Raw genomic sequence first — 27,155 nt, forward strand, 5'->3', positions numbered from 1 at the left:
ACCATGGAAATTTCGAGAAAACCTACACTTGGCCCTTCTGGATTGTTTATTCTAGCTCCCACCAAACATTTAACCCATTCATTCAAGATAAAAGTCCATTTATAATGTTCATGAATGGAAGGGACATATACAGACGTGATTCTGGTTAAGCAAAACCTGATGAAAGGCTGGAACCCCCTTCAGAGAAGTGTTTCTGGTCTCGCCTCATCAGCTGAGGGGCCTAGGTCCTCCACCCCTGTCACACCATGCGTTCTCTAACAGTCCATTGTAAAGTTCAGTCCGACTGGTTTATTCGGCTGGGCTCAGGTCTACGGCCACTCACCTGTAATTTATATATTTATTGTTCACTTGTTGGTCGCTTATACAGCAAGTGAGCCTGTAGTTCTTTGTGTCCTTTGGTAGGGGGCAGGACAAGTAGTTTCTTTAGCTAAAAGTGAAAAAGGGATAACCTTTTTGCCTGCTAGAAACGGAAAACTAGGGGCGTGTGGGGGCATGATATCATTGGGGCTAGGGAATTTTGCTGCCACAGTTCACTCGAGCCCTCTTGCAAAGGAAACCCCCCCCCCCCTTCACCGTTCCTCCCATACATTCATTCATTTATTTTATTATTTATTTATTATTCAAGATACATTTTGACACATACTCACTCTTCACACTGTAAGCAGAAAATCCTCCAATAGAAGGAACTGGCAGGTTTGTTTAGAACATGTAGACTAACGATTAACACACGACTCTTGTGAGGGATACAGACACTGTTTTAAATTGAACACATGTTCTCTGCTACGAGCCTACAGCACCAGTGGAACACGTAATGCTTAAACGCTATACTGCTAGTTTTTTGCTTCAAATGTTCATGTAAGGATGTTGAGGGAAGCATGACCTAAAGGTAACTTATTTATGTGGAAAGAAAACCTGCTTCGATGAACTCACTGGCTTCCGCAGCCTAGCAGATTGGGGATCTCTGGGGCCAGGACGAGCCACCCACTCAATGAGTGGCCTCTGGATGCATTAAATGGGGGATCCCCTAATCAGGCCAGAGAGACCTATAGTGCAGGTGTGCTCTTCAAAGAGCAGGCATAGAATCCATAGCCAAGTTAGCAAGCTCACCTACAAATACGAGACAGCTAAGGGTAAGCATTTGCGTACTCCACTCAAAGAACGCAAGACCATGCAGGGAGCAAGACGCTCCAGTGAGGTATCCACTCGAGGGTCAATGCTGTAAAGAAATCGCGGACCAGATTCTAAAGCAGAACATAATGCAGAGACAGGGGTCAATGCTTTGCGCTGGACGTGCAATCATAAAATGCAGAATTCAAGAATAAAAACAAAATCAAGGATGGGCGAGCCATTTACAAGAGCTTCCCAGGGAGAACACTAGGTCAGGCAGTAGCAATGACCCTCCTTCCAGAATATAACTTGTTGGGCACATAAACAAAACCAGCAGAAAACTCCCCTCACCTGGCGTTAATGTAGGAGACAGATTACCGACAAGGGGGGAAGGTGGACACAAAAGGCTAGTGCAAACCAGGGCCAGGGAAAACCAGAAAGGGACGGGCCAGTTATCAGAGCCCTGATTGTATTAACCACTGTATAGAAAACAGCAGTTTACATTAGCTTATTGGGAGAGGACAGCGTTCCCGAGCTCAGGTGATATTGATAGAGAGCTGGCGAGAGGTGTAGAAGGTGAAAAGGTAGATCAAGAGGAGAAGCATGATTGAGAACTGGTATAGAACTAGGAGGAGGAGTAACCACTTGGGAGGTTGTGAAGAAGCAGGAAAAGGAGAAGAGCAGGAGTGAACAAAGCCATAAAATCGCCCAAAGGCAGCGGACCAGAAGGAGCGACGACTCATTGGCTCACAGCGACTCATCAGGAGGAGAGCCAAGGCTGAAGGACTGCTGAGTACCTGGGACCAGTCAGAGCTTACTACAGAGATTGCTGAGGTGAGTCAGGGGCGCTATATCCCGACACCAGACAGACAGGGTGGGGTTCAGCCTATTGTGGCAGTGAGTGGACCAGCAGATGCCTAAGACCCTATAGTTATTACCCCAGATGGGGTGGGTGGTTAATCCTATTCACACTTACCCAATTAGGGATGAGAAATGCATGCCGGAATTGGGCAAGGCAGGGACAACCAAGTCAAGGAAAACCACTAGGACTTGAGGGAGAACTCTGCAGCAGCATATTGCAGACCCCTGATAACAGAAGCTGTGGAGTGACTATCAAAGGTTGCCGACATTCCCACACGCTGATGATGATTCATAAATGTGTGCACCTTGCTTTGGTGTGTAAAATAAAACTGTGTTGAGAACTCGACTTTTCTGTCTATTGTTGTTCTCTTTCCCCCTCTTTGTGACGGGGCCAAGAATCTACTGTGCTTTCCGAAGCCACCCAGAGTCCTCAGCACTTTGCCAGTCTGAGTGGTGGTAGAAATAGTTAAGTGAGGGATAAGGACAGTATTTCCAGGGGGCATGAAACAGTGGTTGCCTGAAATAGTATTTTGGCACCAAAATGCCACATGCCCACTCTGGGGTCAAGAGTGGCATTTAGGACTATCACTTTGGTGTGTAGGGCTGTTTATCCTCTCACAGGATGCCCAATGCTGGAGAGCGGTCTCGCCCTGAAAAACTCAGACTATTTTGGCTGGACTGCAAGTGATGCTCAAGACTGCTGGTACTTCCAAGCAAAGTACCTGAGAGTTGCTTGTGTCTACTGTGCACCAATGGCATAACTCTGGTTCCCTTATTGAGGCCAAACTGAATTTCAAGTATGCACATACCCCTTGGAAGGACATACCCCGTGAAGAAATCAGCAGACTCTATCTTCCTGCCATGAAAATCGTTTGATTGCGATGTCAATGCTGAACAGAAGATTTGGTTACAATGTTTCACTCTAGGCTATTGTTGTTTTTGGACTTTTATCCGGATGCAGCTCCATTTGGTTTTACTGGGTTAACATGTTGGATGTAGCTCCATCAGTGTTACTTATAAAGCAGTACATCAGAAAGCTCCCTGCTATTTAGAAGGAAAACTTCAAATTCTTGGCCAAGTCCAAAAGCTTTAGAAGTAGGACTCGCATATAGGAGTTCAAAGATTATGTAAATCGGGGTTGTCAAATTCTTCCTTTTTAAAATGCTGTTTCACTCTGGAACCAATTAACTTCTTTACTGATAATTGTTAGCCTTTGGTAAACAATAAATTACCTGGGCTTCGTAGTCTTCATATGTGATGTCACTGAGTCTTTTATAGTATGACTTCTCTCATTTGGCCAGTTTCTTGGCATTAGGACCTTTTAGGGGGATGGTGGTGGTTGCAGTTAATGGGGAGAAATGTCAGAGGCTAAATGCAAAACATGATGTGTTGCTGCATGCTGATTTTAAGTACACCTCTTGTGTGTGCTGTTATGATTTGGGTTAGGGCACTGGGGTTTTGTGTTGCCAGTTGAAGCACCAGGCATTGTTGAACTGATCTGTTATTTGTCCTGCAAGCATGGGTGGGTGTCATTTGTGCAGAGTTGCCTTTAGTATGGTGGGATGGTAGGCAAGCATCATTAAAGTGTCAGCGGCCGAACTGCTGTAGTATGTTTGGGTGGCTGGTGTGTGTAGTGTGAGGTAGAAATTTGGAGTGGGTTAGTCAGTGGGAGGTTGGTTTACAGGAGTCCACTGCACTACTACAGTGGCAACCCCTGTACTATAGAAGGAGTTGGACATGATTGTGGAGCTCTGCTACAAAGGTGATTTTCTGCACTGTTCCCAGAATTGCTGTGATGGTCCATGGGGCTCCACTACACTGAAATAGTGCTCATCCTTGCCCTGCAACACGAGTTGGACATTCTGGTCCGTATGACTGTGAGTTTGAAAGTCCTTGTTTAGGTCATTTTTGTACAACACTCTGAGGGTTCTACACTACTGACCTTTATGGGGAGGGTAATACACATGACAAGAAAAGGGAAGTTAACTTCCCTTAAAGGTAGGTAACGTGGACATAGCGACTCTCGGGTAGGGGCAGCAGGCTGACACAAAGGTACAATTGGTTCACACACTTATCTCTAGAAAATACACCACACTGATATATTGAACAATGTATACATGTATTATGTTACACATATACGTCTCTATCGGGTCAAATAAGTATTTAGCACGTAATACACAGTATCAAAAATGAAATAGTATATTTATAAAACCCGTAAAAGTCTTAAATGACTCTCCTCACCCCAATGCCTTTTTGTGTGCCCACTATTACAGATAGGTACCCAACCTAAACTAGCAGTGGTGGGGGGAACAAGGGAACCATACAACCTAACAAAGGCGGTCAAATCCCATATGGGCCTGTACATTGAAGCACTGTCTGCTAAAAACATAGCCCACCCTTGTTATATAAGCTAGGTCCTACACTAGGTGGCCAGTACCTAATACATATAGGCATACGCAGGGGATAAGAAGAAAAGGGAACCAGACATTTTTAACCCATAGGAAAATAGTCTTAGAATCCATAGGGCAAGGTCAACGCTCCACATTAATTCTGACCCTCCAGGACACAGTATTAAACACACAGTATTAAACATAATAATTAAACGTAGTGATGGAGGGTAGATAGCATTTCAGAATCACATCCAAAGGCCTCCGAGAATGAGAGAGAGAATGAGAGAGAGAATGAGAGAGAGAATTATATTTTGTGAGAGAGAGAGGACAAGGGTTTGTGTGACGGGAGGCCGTGGGAGAGGGCAGAAACACGTGGGAGGGAGGAAGGGCATGGGAGAGTGAGATGAGAGAGTGTGAGACGGGAGAGTGATGGAGGGAGGGACTGAGTTAAAGGGACAGAGATGGAAACACAGACATGGAGGTAGGAGACACACAGGTAGGTGGAGATAGAGTGGGCAGGGAAAGTGAGGCAAGGAGAGAGGGTGAGAGGCGTGAGAGCGAGGCAAGAAGAGAGATAACTGAAGAGAGTGAGGTAGAGAGAGATGAGAAGGGAGAGATGAGGAGAAGGGAGAGATGAGGAGAAGGGAGAGGCAGAGAGCGGTAGCTAGAGAGGCTGTGAGAGGGAGTCTGAAGGTGAGAGGGGGGGCGTAAGGGAGAGACACAGGGTGGTGAGATAGGAACAGATGAAATGGGAGCGATAGAGGGGATATAGGGAGGGAGACGAGGGTGAGACAGGCAGAGAAATTGAGGGATAGAACGAGGGTCAGGGAGAGAGCACTGACCCTCCCTGCTAGAGCAGCAGGAAGATGGAGTGTGCATTAGGGAGGGAGAGCTGGGGAAAGGCTAAGAGGGAGGCGAAGTGTGGCAGAGGTGTGTGGAGAGAGGTTTGGGGACGGAGAGAGAATAAGGGCAAGGAGAGATTGAGAGGCAGGGAGAGAGTGAGGGAGGCTGTGAGTGCGAGTGAGAAACCGATTTGGAGAGAGGGCGAGAGACTGAGGGAGGTACAGAGATGGACAGAGAGATACTTCAACACAGAGGCAGAAGGAGAGACAGACACACAGAAAGACAGAGAGAAAGATAGACACCTAGGACTTTCTTTTACCCTATTTCCCCTTCTTTCTTTCCGCCACCCTATTCTCAGCCACCTGGCCTCTGCAAATGGCTCTCATTTTTACAATGCCATTCGCAGGCTCTCTCCTCCTTCCACCTTCTACTTCAACTTCCAATAGGTTAATTGTATACATTGTTGACCGGTAATTTAAAGAGGGGCTTCCTGGACACTGCCCTCATTTTCTTGACTCAAGTTCTAGGTCGACTGGGTATAATGAGCTGTGGTTGAGCTAGATGGAGCTCCACTGCATATGATCAGTACCAGCCTCTGTTTGTTTCTTTCTAAGTATGCAGGCGAGAGCTTGGGCTAGTCTCTGGGCTGACACAAACTAGCTTAGATGCTGTGCTTAGTATACCACCATGATGTTTACGCCGCTGTGGCAATACCTGTGGCAAAGACCTGCAGTGCTCAGGAACTGGCGGTCGAGGCAAGAAACCCTGGTCATTTTTCCCAAAGGTGTGCGCCAGTGCCGTCAACACAGGAGGCTGCAAGCTACAGGCTCTGAAGTACTTGATCTAAAATGCCCTATGTGTGCCAGAGACAGGCTGCAAAATGAGTTGCTTGCTGGATATGGGCTCAACTGCAGTTAGAAAGAGCACGAGTGCTTGGTTTGGTGCAAACATAATGACATCTGTGCCCAAAACAAGCCCACCCCGCACAGCACACACTTGCCCGCTCACATAGCCGTAGACCCCAAAGACATTTCCCACTTCTATTAGGACCTCACTCCCCTAGTGTTGAGGCATCTCCTGGATGGCCAACATTTCATGTGCTGGTTTTCAGTTTCTCCAAAATGTTAGTGGAGTGATGGTACATGCCTTAATACTGTCTATGGAGTCGTAGGACCTACAAGGGAGTCCAGGCAGGACTTCACAGATGAAAATTCCAGGTGAGCTGTTATAAATGGTTTCTATCGGATCTAGTTCCAGCATACAGTTTAATGGCTATCTGACTTTGTATGTCAATGTTTGGTAGAAAGTGCACTTTCTGCCCATTTTTGTAGTTCCCTACTTTTTAGGCTTGCACCTGTAATGCACTGTCAATTTTCCCCTGTGTGCACCGTTCATGTCCAACTGGGGATGGGACCCTACGTTTGTGGTCCGTCAGTTTGGGGACCCGCAGGGCAACAAAATATGGGGTATAGTGCCAAGTTGACCGATGGTCTCTTTGCCTAACCCAGTCGTTTGTACTGGTTATGATGGTGGCAGTGTACCTTACTGTAGTGGAACCATGAGTTGTAGCCATTTGGCTTCCAGAAAGCCTTTGTCTTTATGAAGCCTCGCAGCATGGAGTCACTAGTTATTGTGAAATTTAGTAGCCAGGAAACTATACATTGTTACGCTTTTGTGATTGAGTGGAGGTCCGGAATAAACATGCAAGGACCTTTTCTGATGTGAGGTTCTGCAGGTCGCTCTGTGGGTATATCTTCATGTGCATGCGGGGTGGCTGTCTGGGATTCCTTTGGCATCAACAACCCCTGAGTTTGCCCTGGAGAATTCCCACCAGCGTTTAAATGTTTGAATGGTGCATGAATGTCTGATTGGAAACCATGGTCACGTGCTATCGTCTTGCTCAAGATAAAAGCTGACCATCCTCACAAAGAACGTTGTCACCTGCTGGGATTTGATTGTGACACATCCAGGAGGACACCTGACTAGAGGATTGCGACTCTAACTCTGCTCTTGCATCTTTTGGACTCCAAGAAATCCAACAATATTGCCCTGCCCCAGTGACAACCAGAAATAACTGTTTCCCTTGATCAGGCGGGGAAAGCTGTATCAGTTGGCCACAGGGGGTTTTCATGTCTCACACTTGGCTTGCTTGTGCTGCTTGAATTTTGAAACTGAGAACTGTATCCTTCTGGCTTTCCAGTGTGGCGTTGCCTCAGCTGGCCCTTTTGTTTGACACTTTGACTGTGTAGCTGAAGCCTGGTACCGTTCACCCGGCTGTGTGGACCTCCAGTGGGGTATCCTGCTGCACTTTAACTGAACCACAACCTCTCTTGCTCCTGAGGATAATTATGTAGTCTCCAAACTTGTATGCTGATTCATGGAATTATTTGCACCGAAAAACAGGGATTTGTGCGCCATTCTGCCCGCAAATCCCTGTTTAATAAATGGGGATTTGCGGCCAGAATAGCGCACAAATCCCTGTTTTTTGGTGCAAAAATTCCATGAATCAGCCCCTATGTGACTGAGCCAACTTCTTTTCTGGGATCTCCTGTTGGGATCCTATTGCACACCTTTGAGCTGTTTCGATTCCTTAATGGCTACAGGGCTTCCATGAGGAGTCTACCTAAAACCACACTGCAAAATCCCTACTGGTGAAGTCACTAGTCACCACTGCAAACCCCTATCCTAGAAATTGTTAAATTAAACTCTGTGATTGGACTTCTTCATTTGGGTCCATTTGGGAGTCTTCTTTTGGCCCGTATTGCTTGTGGGGCCCTGTGTACAGACCTCCTACCTCCATTTGTTCAACATTAGCTTATTAACTCCTTTGGGCCCTTAATATTGGTATTTGGGGGATATGTGTTGTCTCCAAGGCCTTTTAGCCCAACTAAGGTTCCAGAAAGACTTGTGTGTAAATTTTATGAAACTGCTAAATCACGATTGTGTTTTACTATATTTTGAAAAGTTTATTTACTTAACTGTAAATATTTTGTCATTTCTGTGCAGTCTTCTTACAAAAAAAAACATTTTGTGGACATTGCCTTATTGTATATTTATCAAAAGTGGTTATTGTAACTTTAGAGCAGTTCTCGCCTTCTGAAGTGTTGCCTTGCTTGCTCTGGCCATGGTACCCCTCAGAGAGTCAGGACCTCCTGAGGAAACACCAGGATGGATATATCTGATCCCTAGAAATGAAGCCTAAGAATATTTTCCATAACGGGGATGCTAAAACAAAAGACCTGGGGGATTCTATTGGTTGACTAGAGTTTCCACCTAGATATATTCTTATATGCTTGATTTTGTTTGTAAAGTCATTTTGCCTACTCCTATACTCGTTTTTTGATATTCTTTGTATGATGTTCTGTTGCACCTTCAGTTGATCAATTTTCAATAAATACTGTCTGTTTGCAGCTTGCTCTTCGCACAGTGAATTCCTCACGCTCAGCCTATGCCTGCTTCTCCTTTGCTCCGCTCTTCTTCCAGCAGTTTGAGTCCGGCCTCAGTGAAGCGCAGGATGGAGACCAACCCTTCCGCTGCAAACTGCTCATGAAGGTACAGTGTATAAATGTGGATCTATGTGTTATTAACGAAAACTGTAATAACAAACTTTTTTTAATGAATAGAAATTACCAATAAAATAATGAGTCTTTTTTTATTTTTTTATTGGGGGAGTCTCCCCAAAACCCTGTTTCCTTATTACTATAACCCAGCTCCAACCCCCTCCCCTATATATATTTTTAATAAAAATGTTGGTTTTGTTTCAGTATTTCCTTTTCGTTAAAGTTATTTGTTACTTTATATTCGTTAATATCACTCAATTTTCAATAAATATAGCTCTTCCTCCCTTTCTTTTGTCTACTTAATCCTTTCTAATCTCTGTTTCTCTTTTGCCCATGTTCACTCTCTTCTTTCTCTACCATGTTACGTTGAAGTCCTGCACTCTTGCTCTGATGTGAGCCCTATTAGTTTTGCTTTTCCTGTACTTTTTCGGTGCCCTTTTTCCCCCTAGTGAGTCCTCATCCAATCACTCGCTCTGAGTGCAACTCTGTGTTGTGCTTCATGAGAGACCCAGACCCTCTGAGGGTGGATTGCCCAAAAGGTACCTCAAGTTCTCATGTGCAGGTAACTTGCCCAGTTAGCTGTACAATCCCCAGAAAATGTTCAGTGATGCCAGGTTGCAATTTGCCCAAGAACTTGCAACTAAACAACAATTAGGGAGCCATACTCTGTTTTCCCAGTTGGCGCTCTTGCACGAGGTACTCTGAAGGTGTTGCATGGTTAGCGTCACTTCCTTTGTGTAAATGAATACAGATGTGTCCATAAATGGTCTTGGTTACTTGGACTGCAGACATCCCGGCGCTCAGGTCTCCAAGTCCACATCTGGTGAGTATGTGATTAGGATGTCTGAAATTCAAAGCTGAATATGCATCCTTTGTGTTTGGCATATAAGAAGTTAAGCAAAGGTTGAATGTGGTAACCCCAATGATTTGGAAGCCAAAAGTTTTTTTTAAAGGATGCAAAATTGTAATTAGAGGCTGAGTCCACCCCCTGCTTCCCGATATTCTACAACATCGGGTTCTCAACGAAACACTGATAATCGCTAGGACTCCAAAGATTGCAGAAAATTAAGCGAATGCACGCTGTGATAAAAAGGTGCCCAATTGGGAAGAAAGGAAATAAAAACCTAAAAAATTAAGAAAAAACGTTTTTTAGAGATTGTTAATAAAGATTCTAATTTAAGTTCCACTTGCTAACTTTTTTTTTTTTTTACAGACTTACAGTATACAGGATAATACACTGTGGGGATGTGTAGTGAAGTGGATGTTAATTTATGGTTTGATGATGTGTTCTAAAACCATCTAGTCTAGTAGTCACTTATCACTAGCACCACATTCTAGGCTGATGAGCATAGGACCTAAGCAGGCCATTTGTTAGGGAGATATTCCTAAAGCCCTCTTGTGAAGACTTCAAAAGCTCAATCTGTTAGTGGTAGCCAGGGATTGCCTTAAGTTATTCCTGATTCTGTCAGTGATAGCTGGCAGAGTAGTCACGGGTTCCCTCTCGTGAAGGGAGAGTATACTACTTCATGCATAAAAGAAATATCCACGTTACAGGAAAGTACTCAAAATCAGAAATGGATATTTAAAAAACAGTAAAATGACCCCTAAAGTACACTAACAATTCAAACCAATATTCAACAATTCTTAGTAGTTAAGTAAGAAGTTCATATACTTTAAAACTATTCAAAACAATTCTAAACTTTGCCCATAGAAAACAACTAGTTATAATGTTGAACTGCTAGGTTCCCAACTTTGGTAGGGAGCTGAATGTTTGGGCTGCTATTGATGAGGCACTTCAGCAAAGCATACCCAAACCAAGACTTTATGAAGAAGTAGCTCTTGAAGGAAGATTGTAGATGTGAATCCAAGATACTGAGGTTTATGATGATGTGGTGCCTTGAGAAAGGTCTGCAAGCAAAGCGCTAGGGACAGAAGAACATAACCAGCAATGGATTTGGAATCTGAAGACCTCCAAGGTGAATTAAGGTTTCTGGCATGTGTTGATGCCCAGGGGATGATAGTGCATAGTTCAGTTCTAACATCTGTTTTTTCACCCATCGTGGCTACAGGCAACAGGGTCTCCAGGCATTGCTCCTGGCGACAGAACTGGAGCAGCAATGCAGAAGACAGAGGATTATGGGGAGGGATTGTTGTGAATTGTTCCCTCTGGTTATGGAGGAGCATAGCATCACCTTCAGGAGGAACAGTCATCCACTAATATAGCTTTAAGCAGGATCCTCAATGTGTTCTTCCTCTCAGAACTAAGGCAGCACATAGAACAATTAATTACAGACTCTAGTGAGGCAGTGGAAATAGCCTTAGTTTTGATGAAAATAGGGTTGGACACATGTAAAACTGGCAAAAAGACTGCGGCCTACCAAAGTGGGTCAAACAGATTTTCTGACTCAACACCTTTACACAAACATTTTATCAGGTAAGCATAGTTTGGTAAATGGCCCTTAACAAAACTATCTGATCGGGAAGGCATAGAACGCAGCAGCCCTTGACAAGCCTCGTTGGGCTTGTAGGCATAGTACCCCGACTTTAGATACCATACCTAACTCTGAAGGGGTTAGAGATGGTGTGCTTGTGTTCCTTGTCAGAGGATCTCGCCTAGGACCAAGAAGAACACCAAGACAATTTGTTATAGTCCATTATCTATTGTTACAAGACTAGACACCCCAAATGAAAATGGGATCTTGCCAACCAAACAATAGCCAGGATGGCTGTCTCTTAGCCAATGTGCCACTCAGGGACCCTCTTCTTGCCCAATGTTTTTCTCAGGATGCAAGTTCCTAAGCCTTCTTGGCATCAGAAGCAAGTGTCATAGTTGGTCCAGTTAAAAAAGGGTTTCCTCACCCATTCCTGGTATTTTGAGCTTTAGGGTGAGGCAAACCTTTCTTCCAACTCTGAAATAGATGCAGGCTTTCTGGGGTCCCATACCCCAAAACCTCACAGCGGTGTAAAGTCTTGTGAGAAGATGGGTCAGTAAACATAGCCAGCAGGTAGAGCAGGATTCCTGTCGATTGCCTAGGCTTCCTCCAGATTTCTCTCACCTCTCTGATCCCACATTGGACTTCCTGACCTAATTTTGTTCCTCCTCCCATCGGCTGGTCCAGCTTAGGTCTGAACCCTCCCAACAAAATCTTAACACCCTAGCTGTCTCTGAGCCGGTGTTCTCTTCCTGTCACCATTTGATGGTCTTCTCGATGGCCCTTCCACCTTCCAGAATGTTAGCATCTGCTCTGCTTTGGTCTCTCTTGCAGCTGTTATTTACATCTAAGCCAGCTCCTCCTCAACGCTGCCCCCTCTGGAGCCTCCACTTCTCCCTCTGTTATGCTCCAATTTCAACCATACCTTCTTCACTACCTACTTCACATTATGGTGGTCCTTCCTCCACCACCTCCGTACTACGCTCTCCCCTGATGTTACCTCCTCTGCATCACCTCCAGCCTCTGATTTTCTCACTTTTCCTTCTCCATAGGTGTCAACACATCCTTCTGCTCCTTGATTTCTACCACCTCCTCATGATTCTCACTTCTGTATCCTGATGTTATGACCTCCTCCTGCAAACATCCTCCTTTTTCACCACCCCCTCTCACTTCATTAACTCGCAACACATTTTTCTGTCCTCTGTCGCTCTCTCTGTTACCACCTACTGTTACTTCAACTTCTTAACTCCCACCAGCTCCTGTCTATTTTCATTTTGATGGTACCACCTCCTTCTACATCCGCTCAGCTCTTGCTTCCTCCTCCTGCTCTCCATTGCGGCCACTGCTCCACACTATCTGGTCTTCCCAGCCTCTGATTCCTCTTCTACTTTCCAGTACCCAGCCGTCTTGAAATTAGAGCCTCCTGCTTGTGCAACCTACACCGAACAACTGGGATGATATGCTTTTGTACTTGTTGGCCCTCTTTCCTCTGGGTGTTACTCACTCTGGTGCTGTCTGTGCTGTACTGAGGTCTCCAGTATTTTCAGCATGTGACATAGAGGCTGAATACACACTGGGTAAGCTTTCAAAGCACTTTGTTTCTAATTTCAGGTTCAACGCACAAGAAACTGGAAACCTTGTATCCCCAGCATAAAATTCTCTTGCTCTTGCCGGTGAATAATGCTTCTGTAACTTTGTTTCCCCCAACAAGATCTCCACATTCAGCAACATTGTATCTGCAGAGTTCACCACAGGTCCTGCAAACGTTGTGCAATGACTACTTTGATATACCGGTTAAAGCTGTAACTGTGTGAAACCACTTGCTACAAAAGCAGAGTGGAGAGAAATTATTTTTCTTTAAGGGAAAGCTCTCTTTTTCTGTGCCAATGTTTTTGGTTCTGCTTAGGGAGCGGTTCAGGCTCTTATGGAGGCAGTGCATCATTATCTCACATGGTGTTTGGGTAAGGTCAAAGATTTTAGGACCGGCCTGCCATACTGAACTTGTGGAATCTGGAGGGTCCAAGTCGCCAAGACTGGTCTGTGATTAGTGCCTGTGATTGTCCCCTGCCATGTGACATGCACAATGGTAGTCTGAATTCTCCCCCTGCCGCCCAACATGCACTGGCTTGGTTGTGCGCCCGGCTACAGGAGTTACTAGCTTGTTGGTGCTCAGAACCAATCAGGGGACTTCATCACACCATGTATACACCTACATGAGTTTTTCCCAACTGATCTCCATACATATTTCACTAGGGATCTGTGGAGTAACTTTGCTGAAAATGTTGGGGGGGGACATGACATCTGTAGAAAAGGTGCCCCAGCCAAATGAATGGGGACAAAAGGGTGTGCCATGAAAGTTGGGGGGGACAAACGCCCCTGCCGCCCCCCTAAAATTATGCCCATGCTAGGGATGCCGCCTAAATTGCATGTTGCCATTTGGGGACCCTTGTGGTCCCAAAAGTGGGGCATACCTCTATTTTCTTAGGGGATCTACATGGGTGAGCACTCTTTTCTCCTTTGCAATATCTGTATATCTGTATGTTATGTTATTTTGCATTTATATAGCGCCTTATATACCATTGGCATGGTCTGAAGGCGCTGGTAGGTTCAACGCCCTTGGGAACCGAAGTTCAGATCAGTAGAGGGAGCAGAGAGAGTCAAAGGTGCGTATGAGCACCGGGTATGTGTGCAGCTGGTGCGGTATTCGTGTAATAGCTGCTTCTTAGCGGTAGGTTTTGTGGTTGAGAGATCAGGAGTATGTGTTCGTTCTGGCAGGATTTATCCAAACCGAATGTGGCTGCGTTAGGCCTGAGGAAAACGCCTGGCTGGGGGTTGTGTAACCAGCAGTGTTTACTTAGAATGATGGGTAGTATGCGGCGGATGTTGGTATGAGAACAGTTATACCGAATGGTGTCATAGTATCTGTGTTCTAGTTGAGTGGTGGTGTAAAGGGGAGAGTAACCGTGGTGGTGTGATATGATGGGTTATATGCTCTGTCAAACGTTCTCTGCTTTTCAAACTATACTATATACGTCACGCAATTCTATGCGCTCCAGTCCGTTCCATGCACTCCTATTCGCTCCATGCACCCCAGTCTGCTCACATACTCCGGTCAGCTCGACGCTCTCATGCACTCAGTCCGCCCCGCACGCTCCAGTCCGCCACACACGCTCCAGTCAGCACCCCGAAAATACTCTTCTCTGCCCCATGCATACGCTCCTGTCTGCCCCATGCATACCCTCTTGTCAGGCTCATGCATGCACTCCTGTCCGCCACACGCACTCAAATGCGCTCTATTTATTCCGATCCGTTTTGTGTATTCTAAATTGTTTTATGCACTCCATCCACATATTTCACCAGTAACATCTTCATACTTCATCGTTTCCATCCACCAATTTCACACGTTTCATCCACTTACGTCACCCGTTTCGTCCACATACGGCATCCGATCCATCCATATACAGGACCCGTTCTATCCACATATGTCAGCCGTTCTATCAATGTACGTCACCCGTTCTATCCACGTCCGGCACCCGTTTGATCCATGTATGTGATCGATTCCATTCACATATATCATTTGTTCTGTCTATATTGATTCAATGAACATGCTTCACTCGTTCCATCCGCTCTACGCATTCAGTAGCTCTACGTACTCGTCCATTCTACGTAATCATCAGTACTGCATGCAATATGCGCTCGTTCATTCTACGTACTCATCCGCTCTGTGCAATTCGTCCACTCTATGCAACACGTCCGTTCGACTCTAGGTACTCGTTCGTTCTAGGCGCTCGTTCGCTCTAGGAGCTCATCCACTTTATGCCCTCACACGCCCAATGCATTCATCTGTTTTGCTCACTCACCCCCTCTACGCACTCACCCACTCTATGCACCCCTTTTTCGTAAGCACTCATTTGCTCATATGTACTTGTCTGCTCTATATACTTGTCGGTCCTACCCACTAGTCTGCTCTATGCAGTCCTCCACTCTACACATTCTTCCGCTCAGCTCATCCATCCGTTCCCAGCACTCATCCGTTCTACGTACTCATCAGCTCTGCATGTATTCTGCACTCATCTGTTCTACATGCTTATCCGTTCTACGCACTCACCCGGACTATGTAACTCATCCGCTCTGGGCATTTGTACGCTTTATCCCCTCGCATGCAGTACACCTTCATCTGCTCTATGCATTCACCCACCCTACGCACTCATCCGCTCAGCGCACTCATCCGCTCCCATCCACTCCCCGCACTCATCCGATCTATGCACTCATCCGATCTATGCACTCGTGCTTTCCACGCATTCAATAGCAATATGCACCCATCATCCTTATAAAGTCATTCGCTAATACGCAGTATTCCTGTTCTATATATTCACCCGCTCCATACACTCACCCGCTCCATACACTCACCCGCTCCATACACTCACCCGCTCCATACACTCACCCGCTCCATACATTCGCCAGGTCTGGACATTCGTCTGCTCCAGTGATCTACACACTCTCTGCACTTCCATACTCATCCGCTATACACACTCATGCGGTCTACATGCTCTTCGCTCTACATACTCATCTGTTCTTTGCATTCATCCGGTTTATGCTCATCCATTCCGCACATTCATCTGTTCTACGCACTCCTTCTTACTACTCGCTTCTCTCAATTTATGCACTCATCCGCTCTACACGCTCGTCCGTTCTGCACACCCAACTGCTCTACACACTTATCCGCTCAACATGTTCATCCGTTCTATACATTCATCCGATCTCCATACTCATTTGAACTATATAGTCATCTGTTCTTCCACTCATGCATTCTTCCACTCAGCGCATTCCTCTGTTCCACACGGTTCATCCATTCTAACTATTTCATCCACGCCATTCTCTTTGTTCACTCCTCATGCATTATGTCCATTTCAGGAGTTTAAATCTCTTTACTGTTTCAGTATGATTTATTCTTATTAACCACTTCACTGCTTTGATCTAGTTTACTCGTTTAATTCTGTTTGTCCTTCTAGTTTATATTAGGGATTATTAGCTGTCGATTTCTCGCATCAGGTAGTTTGTTGGGTTGGTGTCATTGAGATGATGTTAGTCTGTTTGGGTTAGTTTGGTACGGGTTGGTTTTAGGGGAAGAGCCAGGTTTTCAGCAGTTTGCTGAAAGGCGTTATATCCTCAGTGGTTTATAGTCATAATCTCGAATTTACAAATCTCGAAAAAAAAAGTGGAAAAAAAGGCCGAAAAAAAAAGTCACATTTTTTTGACGTTTTTTTTCGAAATGGGGGGGGGGGGCCCAACCCCCCCTTTGTTCATTTTTTTTTATTTTACCCCTTTTTTTACTTACCTGACCCCAAACATACATATAAATAAATAATGAATTCGGCCTTTTTTTTTCGAGATTTTATTTTCGAGATTTTTGTAATTCGAGATTATTTTTTCGGCCTTTTGACAGACTACAATCCTCAGTTAGGCGGATGTTGGGTGGGAGTGAGTTCCACAGCGTGGGGGCCAAGGCTGAGAATGATGATCCGCCTAACCTGACTGAGTTTATCTTGGGTATGACTAGGAGGCCGGCTGAGCTTGATATTAGGGTGCGTGGGGGGTGATAGGGTTTTAGCTTGTCTTGACGATATTGAGGTCCGTTTTTTGTGCAGTGCTCGATGTGAGATGCATAAGGTTTTGAAAGTCACCCTTCGGGCTACCGGGAGCCAGGGCAGCATCTTAAGGGCTGGAGAAATGTGGTCTCTTGGGCCGAGCGCAAGTAGCATTTTGGCTGCCGCGTTTTGTGCCCTTTGGAGTTTATTCAGTTGGTACGGGTTGTAATGATGGTCATTAGCAGCCGTCAAGAACTTCCAGGAAGCCTGGGTCTAGGGTTACAATCCCAGAAGAGCCACTGTTCAAAAACCACCCCTTTTTTGAAGTCCCTATTGCTCTGACCAGCTTTCCAGTCTAAAGAACCTGGCCATTCATGATCTAAGGGAATAAGTAGCTTAGAGCCCTCTTGTTTTCTTGGGCATGATTTCAATATGCTCAATCTCACAATAACTCCTTGGCACTATGATAGCATGACTACTACGTTTTCTGCAGGATAGAAACGTACCATAATATAAAGAGGAAAACAATTGGACCAGTTTTCTCATTTTTCAAGAAGATGCAAACATGGGAAATGTGGATTTCCTACCTACAACTCCTCCCAATTGTTATTGAAATAGGTATCCCAATGCACTAGCTTTCCAGACCACCATTTCCCTGGGCTACAAATCCCTTTTGGAGCATATTCACTTCTGGTTCACAGACACTTAACACTTTGGCTGGCTGAGGAGCTGATCTGTGGGTTAGTATTATTATGGTATTTATCAAGCACGGACTGAGCTTCGAGAAGCAACAAAGCGCTTTACAGAGTTGTACAGCAGTACAGATGCATAGCAGAGTGCTTTTCAGAGTTAACAGAACAGATATACAGCGGGGGTGTGATATAGAGGGGCACAGAGGAGGGGGTACAGCGGTACCAGGTGGCGGGGGTCGGTGCACTGGTGGATCACTTTATTGGCTTGCTACTTACAAGATTTCCTTCCTGATCCTCAATCCTGCGAGGTGGCCTTTCTGTGGCAGAATGAGCTGTACAAGCAATTCTTTAGATGTAGATGTGCCCCCCCGCCCGCGACCATTTTCCTCCATCTTTTGAATATCTATATGTTCCCCCAGGCCCGATTGATTGCATGGCATGGTCTATGGTCTCAACTATACACCTACAAAGCATGACTCCTCCTGAATTGTTATTGTAACTGTGATGATGGCACTCAGGTAGGCTTATGCCCGTTTCTGACAGCTACAAAATAATTGTCTTCAGCGAGAAAACAGAGTTACTACTTTTGGATACTATGAGTACTACATATGGGTAGCCTTTTGTTTGCTTGGCTGTCATTACATGTATGAAAAAATGAATATTCACCATTTTGGTTGTAGAGCCGCCCCATAGAGGAGCTAGCCATGGAAGGAGGACTGGGAGGGGAGTTCATCAGTATAGTCGCAGGAGTCGAGGCAGCACAGTCATCTGGAACATAATAGATGAGGGAAATGGAACCAAAATGCATCCCTGATGTCCTGGGATGAAGATTATCTGATCATTTTGGCACAGAGTCTCTTTGGAGAACCGGCAGACAAAGGGGCACATTCTTCCGACGATGTACGCACAGTCAGGCGCTTTGATAAGACAAGGCCCTTGAGCCAGTGCTGTGAACCAGTTGTCCCCAGTAGATCAAAGACAAGGAGTGCCACTGTGGGTGCCTTCTGGTCGTCCTGGGGAGGCAGAAATTTGCAAATTGGATTAATCGCAGCGTCAAAGGATGACGGCGCAGGGCTTCAGTCCTTCCTCGAGTAGCAGACCTTCCAGAGTGCATGTTCAGAGTTCCAGCTGTTGATAAAGTGAGTGGGTAAGGTGTCTGCTCTTATCCCCCCTCCCCTCAAGAGGTAGTGAGTGAACGCAGCACCCAATCACACACCAAGCATCATTCAAACAGAGGGGTGGTCAGCCAATGTCAAGCAATCCCTCCAAGATCACTCCTGCACACAGGAAGTGGAAAGGAATGAATCCACTATGCCCTAGACTGACAAGTGCATATGCCCATCAGAACTGTTTTCAGACTGACTTCAGCCACGAGTCCAGAGACACACGCATCCAGTGGCCAAAGATGGCCACCTCCTTTTCCATACACCAAGAGCAACAAGGGCTAGTCATATGACCCTTCAAGTCTTTGAGGCAAATAAAGACAACCTCCATTTTGATGAATAGTAGAGGGGGCATAAGGGAACCAGTCAGATAAAATTGATTACACCATGTGGAACTATTTACACAGGTGAAATAGTCCAGCTTCATGAGTAACAGAGAGGAGTCCATGGGGTACTTTTGGGATCTCCCTGCCTTGCGAGTCATAAGGACTCCTAAAGCAGAGCACAGCAAAACACAGAACCACAGTCTCCAAACCTCAGATAAGCCTGCAGAAAGTACAGGGGGCTACCACATAGGGTAAAAAGTGAGCTTTTTGCTTACCACACAACAGTGGATGTTCTGCACAATATACTTATCAGAATATATGCTCTATATAATGAAGTTGTGCATTGAAGAGAATTAAGAAAATACAGGCGTTGGTGAGTGTTTAAAAGATCTTGCAAGGTCCAGCAGGACTCACAGATCCACTTTTAATCCAAACCTTTTCAACCACAAGGCACGTAGTTCCCTTTTCAATAGATCACAGTTGGCTGAAAGGTTTGAAATGTTTTCCAATGGCCTTGTGCAACTCTATGGATGAAGAAAGGGGATCTTCAGTTGGTCTCCCTTACTGGAAGAGCTGGTTGAAGGTCCAGAAGAGGACGAGGTGCCTCATTGAAGAAGTCAACATGCTAAAAATGAGTGTCCTCCATGCCAACTTGCAGAGTGAGGCTTTAACATCAGGAAATGGAGGAGTTGCAGTTCAATACTGGGTAGGTAGGGGTCTATAGAGGAACCCTTCCCCAACGTTGGCCAAATGGAATCAAGACCCAAAGGGGATTCAGGGGACCCCAAGATGAGATCCAGTCATTGAAGCTGCATCAGAGTAGCAAAGACCTTATATTTAGCAGAGTTAAATTCCCAGAGCAGTATTCTTTTTTTTTTTTCTTCTTTAAAACATGTTTTTTTGTTAATTTGGTGATGCTAGGAGCATCATCTTTCTTTACGACAAGATAGGCTTTTTGTCTGTTTAGTAGCTAAAATTGGGACACAGTTATTCTTAAGCCCTGTGGCCCAAACCACTGGCTTTGTTGGTAGTCTACCTCTATTATTTGCTGGTATATGGTCAACGTCATTCACAAGCTCTGGCCAGCGTCTACAAAAATAGGCTGAGTGGAATGAGTTATGCTGGATAGAGGTCTGCCAGATACCCTAATGAACATCTCTGCATGGAGTTTGTCTGGCGATTGTGGGCGAGATTTCTGTACAACCCTCTGGGGAGGGCTGTGTAATCATCTAACCTAATGGTGGAGCAGTATGCCACCCTAAGGTAAAGACCAGACTCGCCAATGGTAGCTGTAGCAGAGCAGTCAGGCTTAACTTTAGGAGGGAGAAAGGCTTGCAGGGAAGTACAATTAGTTCCAACAGACACAACACAAAAACACCCCACACTGGTATACTGTACAAATATACACTTTATTATAAAGTCACACATACAATATTTATGGTAGGAGAAAATAAGTACTAGGGTATAGAACACATTGCTGAGCATAGTGTAGGTAAAAAAACAGTAAAAGCCTAACTCGATTCTTAACCTACACTGTAGGCACCATACATATAAGCTCCAATGTAAGTTAATAAAAAAAAAACATGACAATATTACACAAAGTAAGAAGTATACTAAACACATATGCATATCACTCAGTATAGCACTTAGATGTTCAGCACAGGGGAACACAATGTCCAACACAGCCAGGAGGGCTATCAAAGTCCAGGATATATATTGTAGATACAGTCCCTCGTTCCGGAAGGAAATATTACACATCAAGGAGAGAAACTGTATCAACACACAAGGGTACAAGGTATACCTTATGAATGAGTGTAATGTACGGATTTACAAATCTCTAGTACATCAGGGGAGATCTCTAAAGACTCGGGCTTGGCGGGGAACTCCAGGGACCTTAGGAGGACCCTAGGAAAATGTCACAGTACAGGTGAGTACCTTGCAGTGTCACTTTTAAGAGTTGCAGTTTTGAGAAGAGTGGCCCATAGCAAACAATAGGTAAATCTGGTAAGTCTGTTTCTTTCCACAGGTACCAACACGAAAGCAATCGACCCAAGAGGACACCAGTGGAGACGCAGAAGAAATGTTCCAGTGGTGGTTCAAGACCAAGCAGCCCCAGGAGCAAAGAAGCAGAGCAGGATTCGGGCCCCAATGTTACCCAATGGGGAAATGCAGTTGAAGGGGACCTGCAGAACCCACAGACCACACGGACCCCTGAGAGGGAGTATCTGGAATAACCCACCAACCCAGGGCCCAGAGGTAAGTACTTAAGTGCTTTCCTCCAGAAATGTGGTTCCCAGAAGGAGAAACAACACATTAAGTAGCAGCTTCTTTCAAAATGAAGGTTCCGGTCACCCAGTGATTGGCACCCTGAGCCAACGATGACCCCAACAGCCGAAAAGAGAAGCAATCATCCTTCAGTGGAGTGCATCCCACCACACAGAAGGGGAATCCACGATGGAGATGGCTCCAGGAGGAAGGAAGAACCTGCACACGGCAGACCCCAGCGGCTCAGGCAAATATGATCAGCACACAGACACAAACTGCTACTGCAGCAGGACAATGGTGGTGGCGACCACAGACTGCTCGGGCAAGCAAATATGGCAGGTTTGGAGAGACCCAACACTGTTCCAATTGGTGGCAACATCCAAAATCAAGGCAGGATGCCTTGGCAGACAACTGTGGTAAAACGGCCCAGAAAATAGCCTTAGGATGGAGGGCCTGGCACCAGCAGATGAGCAGGATGAGGAAATCCCTCATAATTTTATACATTTTTCTAACTGGAAATCATTTGGGGGGCCTGCCTTTGCTGAGGATGTCTGTGCCTATTCCACCCAAGCCCCTAGTCCATATCACAAAAGAGACCCTGGGGCTGGTTTCTGGTGGAAATAGGCAAGGGGACTGATCAACAGGAGAGTCACGGGTACAAGCTGACAGTTCCTCAAGCATGTTTATCGACCAGAAATCCTCACAATTTGGTTGCTTTTTCTGTTGATCAGTACCAAGATTCTTGTCCTCTTAATGAGGTTGGGCCTTTTGCCATTCCTGAGGTTGTTCCGCCCCCTGCACCTCTCATGCTAAAGGATGGAATGACTGCTTTTTGCGGCAGAATCGCTATCCTTTAATGTTCCCCTTGTTTCCAATTGTATTTCTAAATCCTTTTCTGGTGAACCCCACACACCAGGTGTATGAGGTTCGCATAATATAGACAGACACGATGAACCCTGGCCAATGCAACTGCTGCTTTAGCTGTAAGGGGGAAATTGCAGCTATTAAGTCCACCATGGGGAAGATCTTATTACATTGGTCTAGTATCACACAACAATTGGAGGAGACTAAAGCAGAGGTTGATGCTGTAATTAAACAGAAAGGTAGTGCGGCATCTTCAATTGTCCAGTGTTCTACTTTGTCGATCTATTCATCATCCCCCTCTGGTAGTACACCAAGAAAATCAATGTGGAGTCACTGTACTGTCTTCTATGAATACGAAACAAACTGGTATTGCTAAATCAAAAACTTTGGCACCAGATATAAATAGGGGCCATTATGGGAGTTGTCCCGGTAGTTGCCCAGTGTCTGGTTCCGCTACATGGCCAACGTTCACTCGATTTGAAAAGACCGTCTCGGTACGTACCATCTTGTCTGACCCTCCCCCCCAAACCCCTCTTCGCCCCGACCCCAAATTCGGATCCAGTTGTCCAAAGGGGCATAGCAAGTAGGACCACATTAAATATGGCTAATGTCCAGAAGCTTTCTATTTGTTACGCTCACCTGGCTCCCACAGGGGCGTCGGTCGGACCCGGACAGCTGCGGTCTCCACCCACGTGATGCCTAGTGCAGCGATGACTGACTAAATCTGCCCTCCTAATCTTGTCTGCTTAACCCGTAGAAATATTCTCCTGCAAGTGGAGAGGTGGATTTAGCCACTTGTGGATTCAAGTGATGGCACCCCCATAGTCCTCCCCAACTAATCACCTCCGAAATGCCCTCACAGCAATCTCACCTTATATTCTTGAAAGATGAGCTCTCCAGCCTGCGTGGATTTGCAGGGGCGCGTCGATTCCAGTTACTTCACTGGTTTGAAGGCTCGGGAGAGTTCCGGAGAGTATTAACTCTGAGGTTCCTGGTGAGGACCAGTAAGTATTGAGTTCATAGAGTTCAATATGTCCGATGTTCACTCTTGTTCCCCCCTTTCTTTCTTGTCTTGCAGCTGGCTCGTGAAAAGATGCTCTTGTGGCAGCTGGTGGCGCTCCGGTAAGAGTCTGTGTCACCAGGCGCTGTCCGGTAAATGTTGCACGAGGAAAACGTGTTGTTTTGTCTCTCTTTACAGATGCGGCACGTGAAAATATGGCGAGTCACAAAAGGATGCCTCCGGTGGTAAATCAGGTAAGTCTATGTTGGTAAGAATTATATTTGTTGGTTCCTTCGGCTCACCTTGTGGTTTTCTTTTGTCTCCCTGGTGCCAAAGTTCGGCGAAGAAATGATGGAGGCAGCGCCGACCCGAAGGATGCTGTGAAGACTGGTGAGTATGGCACGGTGCTGCAGCTGGAGGTGCTGCGCGTACAGAAATTATGTTCTTTACAGGTCCGGAGACCAGATGGATCCAGAATCAGGTGTGGAATAGAAATAAGTTTGTTTTCTAACCTTGTCCCTTTCTTTCCTCTTTGTTTTAGGAGCTCTGGATTCGAGGGGGGGGGGCGTGGCAGAAGACTGGATGCAGGCTGCAGGCACGGTGAGTGTTACGCTACTGGATGCAGAATAACGCAAAGCGTGTGTTGCTGGTCGGGTGTGGTTTAAATAGCCTCAAAAGTAGTCCCAGGAAGTCCCTAGAACCACACCCGAGTACAAAATAGTCCCTTTCAGGCTTCATGGTGGATTGGAGTCATTTGCAGCATGGTCTGCCTGAGGTAAGTAATGACTATGAGCCTGGCGCCTTAGGCGCCAGGACTGATTCCTACTATGAGCCTGGCGCCTAAGGCACCAGGACTGAACCCAGATAGTCCCTAGCCGAGGCTGCTGAGGTTTTACTAAATGTCTAGATGCCTGCTCCCGAGGCTGATGGGCTTGGTCCGGATGCCTGGGGGTAGGCATCATGACAGCTATCATGACACTATTAACTTGAGAGAAACATCAGATTCTCTCAAAAATAAGGTTTTGCACTGGATTCGGCATGTTAAGGACTGTTGGTGATCCACTCTGACATTGCCACTGTTACTAGATTCCCCAACTTAGTAACTCCTTGATATGATTTTATTGAAGTTTCCTTTATATCATGCTTTCTGGTACAGGGTCTACTATCTATAGAATATCCGTCATATCCGCCATCTAACGCTTCTATTGTTTTGAGACCAAACCCTCCTACACCACCTAACGTAAGTTTGTAAATCCAGGCAAACCTGTAGAGGATCATATTGACCTTACTATGGACCCTGCTAAAATTGATGTAACAAATACAAATCTGCAAACTAAATCGAGCATTGATCTCTGAATCGAGGATTATAATGGCAGGACCGGGGGGGGGGCACCTACTTCTAATGCCAGAATAGTACCTGAGACGAAATGAGGATGTGGCCCTACTTGCAACCTACACTCTGATCGAGAGTGGCCCCTTCTTTCTAAGGCATCTAGTATTGCTCCAGCGATCTTTCTCTCATGGAACATAAATGGAATATCCACTAAACTTCTAGACCCTGATTGGCATGACCTGATTGATAAAAATATGTTTACAGGAAACGTGGCCTTCGGAGCCCATCAACAAAATTGGCCCCCACACTTTTTTCAGCCAAGCTACTAAATCTGCTAGCGGTAGACTTAAAGAGGTGGGCTCCTTTTGTGGGTCTATACACGTTTGCCAATTTCCTGTAAACTGATTCCCGTAGAGTCCCTGGATCTGTTGTGTGGTTTGTGAAACTAGAAAAGGGATGTTGACTGGGCGTGTTTGCTATATTATCCCTAGTGTGATGTCTACTGTACCCATGGTCCTTCACGTGCCGAGGTGCCTCCGATTGTTTTTATCCACCAATATAGTCGATTGCGTGTTGCAGAGATTCCTGGCTATATGCCTTTATTATTACAAAGTTTAATATAATATTTGCTGTTCCATCTGTTCATTCTGCTCTCCAGCAACCCTCGATGGCGCTCGATGGACTGCTCCATTACCTGCGTCGAAGAGAGAACCTCATTTTCGACTAACGTTGCCTACACCGGGCTTTGGCCCATTATAGTATGGAGAGAGGGGGATGACATCTACTGTCTTTTAAACATTGCTTATTTCCCTCCCACCACTTCACGTTATTCATTGTGTTGCCTTTCCTTTTAAATGTTGTCCCTCTTGCAATCGCAAGTACCCCTGGAACGACATGCACTGTGTGTGTAATCACTGTCTTCTACAGGACCACGACGAAAATCATTGCAAATCTTGCAAACTTGTAAATACCTAAACTTTAAAGTATCGCTGTACCAAGTGCTGGACCACCCAAGCCATGCAGGCTGAGGCGTTCATCGATGTTACAGGCGAATCCTACGAAGAAGGCAGCTATGGCGCACACAGTGATGCCTAAGACAATCAGGGTTCCATGAATCCCCATGTGCTGGCTCCCAACTTCGGTAAGCAGGTCGGCGGCCCTGTAATGGAGACGACACCGGGCAGTAAAAGCACACATACCCATAAACGCACTAAAGACACAACCCCGAGCCATACACGGACCACGGAAAAACATGGCAGTGTCGAGGGAAAAAGAAAAATCAAAATGCTCTCTGGATCCTCGCGCTCGCGATCACCTCCCAAACAGGCGCTGAATAGGCCAGTTTCCGATATTGCTCCTAAAAATGCCCTAATTTGGTGTGCCGAAGAACAAACCTTGAAACAAAAATATTCGATGCACACTTCAGGCCCGTGGAAAAGGCAACAGTTGATGTCCCCAAAACTCTTCTTAAGGGTAAATCGTCAAAATCTACTATTATTTCGGCACCCGAAAAACAGAAATCTTGAGAAAAGCATTTTACATCCTCTCAAGACTCGTTAACTGAGCCTTTTTACACCATAAGGAAAAAGGCTTTTCACCCAGAACCCTCTCCCTCAGGGCTAAACCACTTTCCAAGATCCACTGAATGGACCACTGAACATTTGAAAAAATTATGTAAAGGATTTCTTGCTTTGTTGATTTCATGGACAGGCATCCAGAGGAGTTTATGCACCCACAGGGTTCTATAACACCACAAGACAGTGGGGAGACAAGTGGGGAACCACCATCCAAGATACAAAGACTAGACCGCTCACAACCTACAATTTCCACACATCAACCCTTTATTAGTCACAGTCAGGGCACCTCCAATGACCTGTACATTGTTGACCCTTCCCAACAAGGTGATCAAATCTCTCAAGATGGCCAATATAACCAGGATCAGTTCTATGACGACGATTCAGACATAACTATAATGCCATCCTCAGAAGACCAGTATCAGTCTATTGCTGATTCCCTTATTGATAGATGACTGCAATACAATGAACTACTCATTAAAGCTGGCCAGCATTTAAAAATTGATACTCAGGAGACCATTCAAGGTACAGACTTTGTAGACGACATCTTAGGGGACAGAAAATCTGTGATACAGTACATTCCACTTTTCCATTCTGTACAGAGACCAATTCAACCATCTCTAGTCACTCCCACCCTAACAAGCAATTAACCCTTGCATCGAGAGAAAATGTCAAGCCTGCTTCAACTAACCCCCTTTATATCCGGGGTCTGCTGAAACCTCTCATTAGTGGTAACTGCCACAAGAAAAAGAGCGGGCACCCCGTTAGCTTCCGCTGAGATACCCACAGGCAAGGAGAGCCAGAAGATCTATACATTCGGCAGGAAGGTAGCATCTTCTGCAGCATACCAAGCCTGTATTGCCAATAATACCACCCTACTTGCCAGTTATAACTGCCATGTCTGGGATCCGGTACAACAACAGATTGAAACTGTTCCCGAACCCTTAAAATCGCAGCTCCTAAAAACCATCTCGGAAGTGGAAACAGATTGCCAGCTGCATCCTAAAAAATAATTTAGATGCAGAAGATAATGCTGGATGCATTATAGCAGAAGGCACCTTAATAAAACTGCATGCATGGTTGCGACAGTCAGGCTTCAAATTAGAAAGCCAGGCCACACTTTTAAATATGCCAATAGAACCTAATCTAATATTCAG

At 45.5% G+C, this 27,155-nt stretch overlaps 1 protein-coding gene across 6 annotated transcripts in view; it reads left to right on the forward strand.

Moving 5' to 3' along the window:
* The window catches only part of RAD9A (RAD9 checkpoint clamp component A), a 902,871-nt gene that overhangs the window by 648,679 nt on the left and 227,037 nt on the right, over positions 1-27,155 (forward strand). For all 6 annotated transcript variants that reach the window (XM_069628954.1, XM_069628955.1, XM_069628953.1 and 3 more), the window contains one exon: positions 8,613-8,753. In XM_069628954.1, the coding sequence (XP_069485055.1) occupies positions 8,613-8,753 (141 nt within the window). The remainder of the gene's footprint in view (positions 1-8,612; positions 8,754-27,155) is intronic.

Source organism: Ambystoma mexicanum, chromosome 12, assembly GCF_040938575.1.
Source record: "Ambystoma mexicanum isolate Mex_15411 chromosome 12, UKY_AmexF1_1, whole genome shotgun sequence".
Classification (NCBI taxonomy): domain Eukaryota; kingdom Metazoa; phylum Chordata; class Amphibia; order Caudata; family Ambystomatidae; genus Ambystoma; species Ambystoma mexicanum.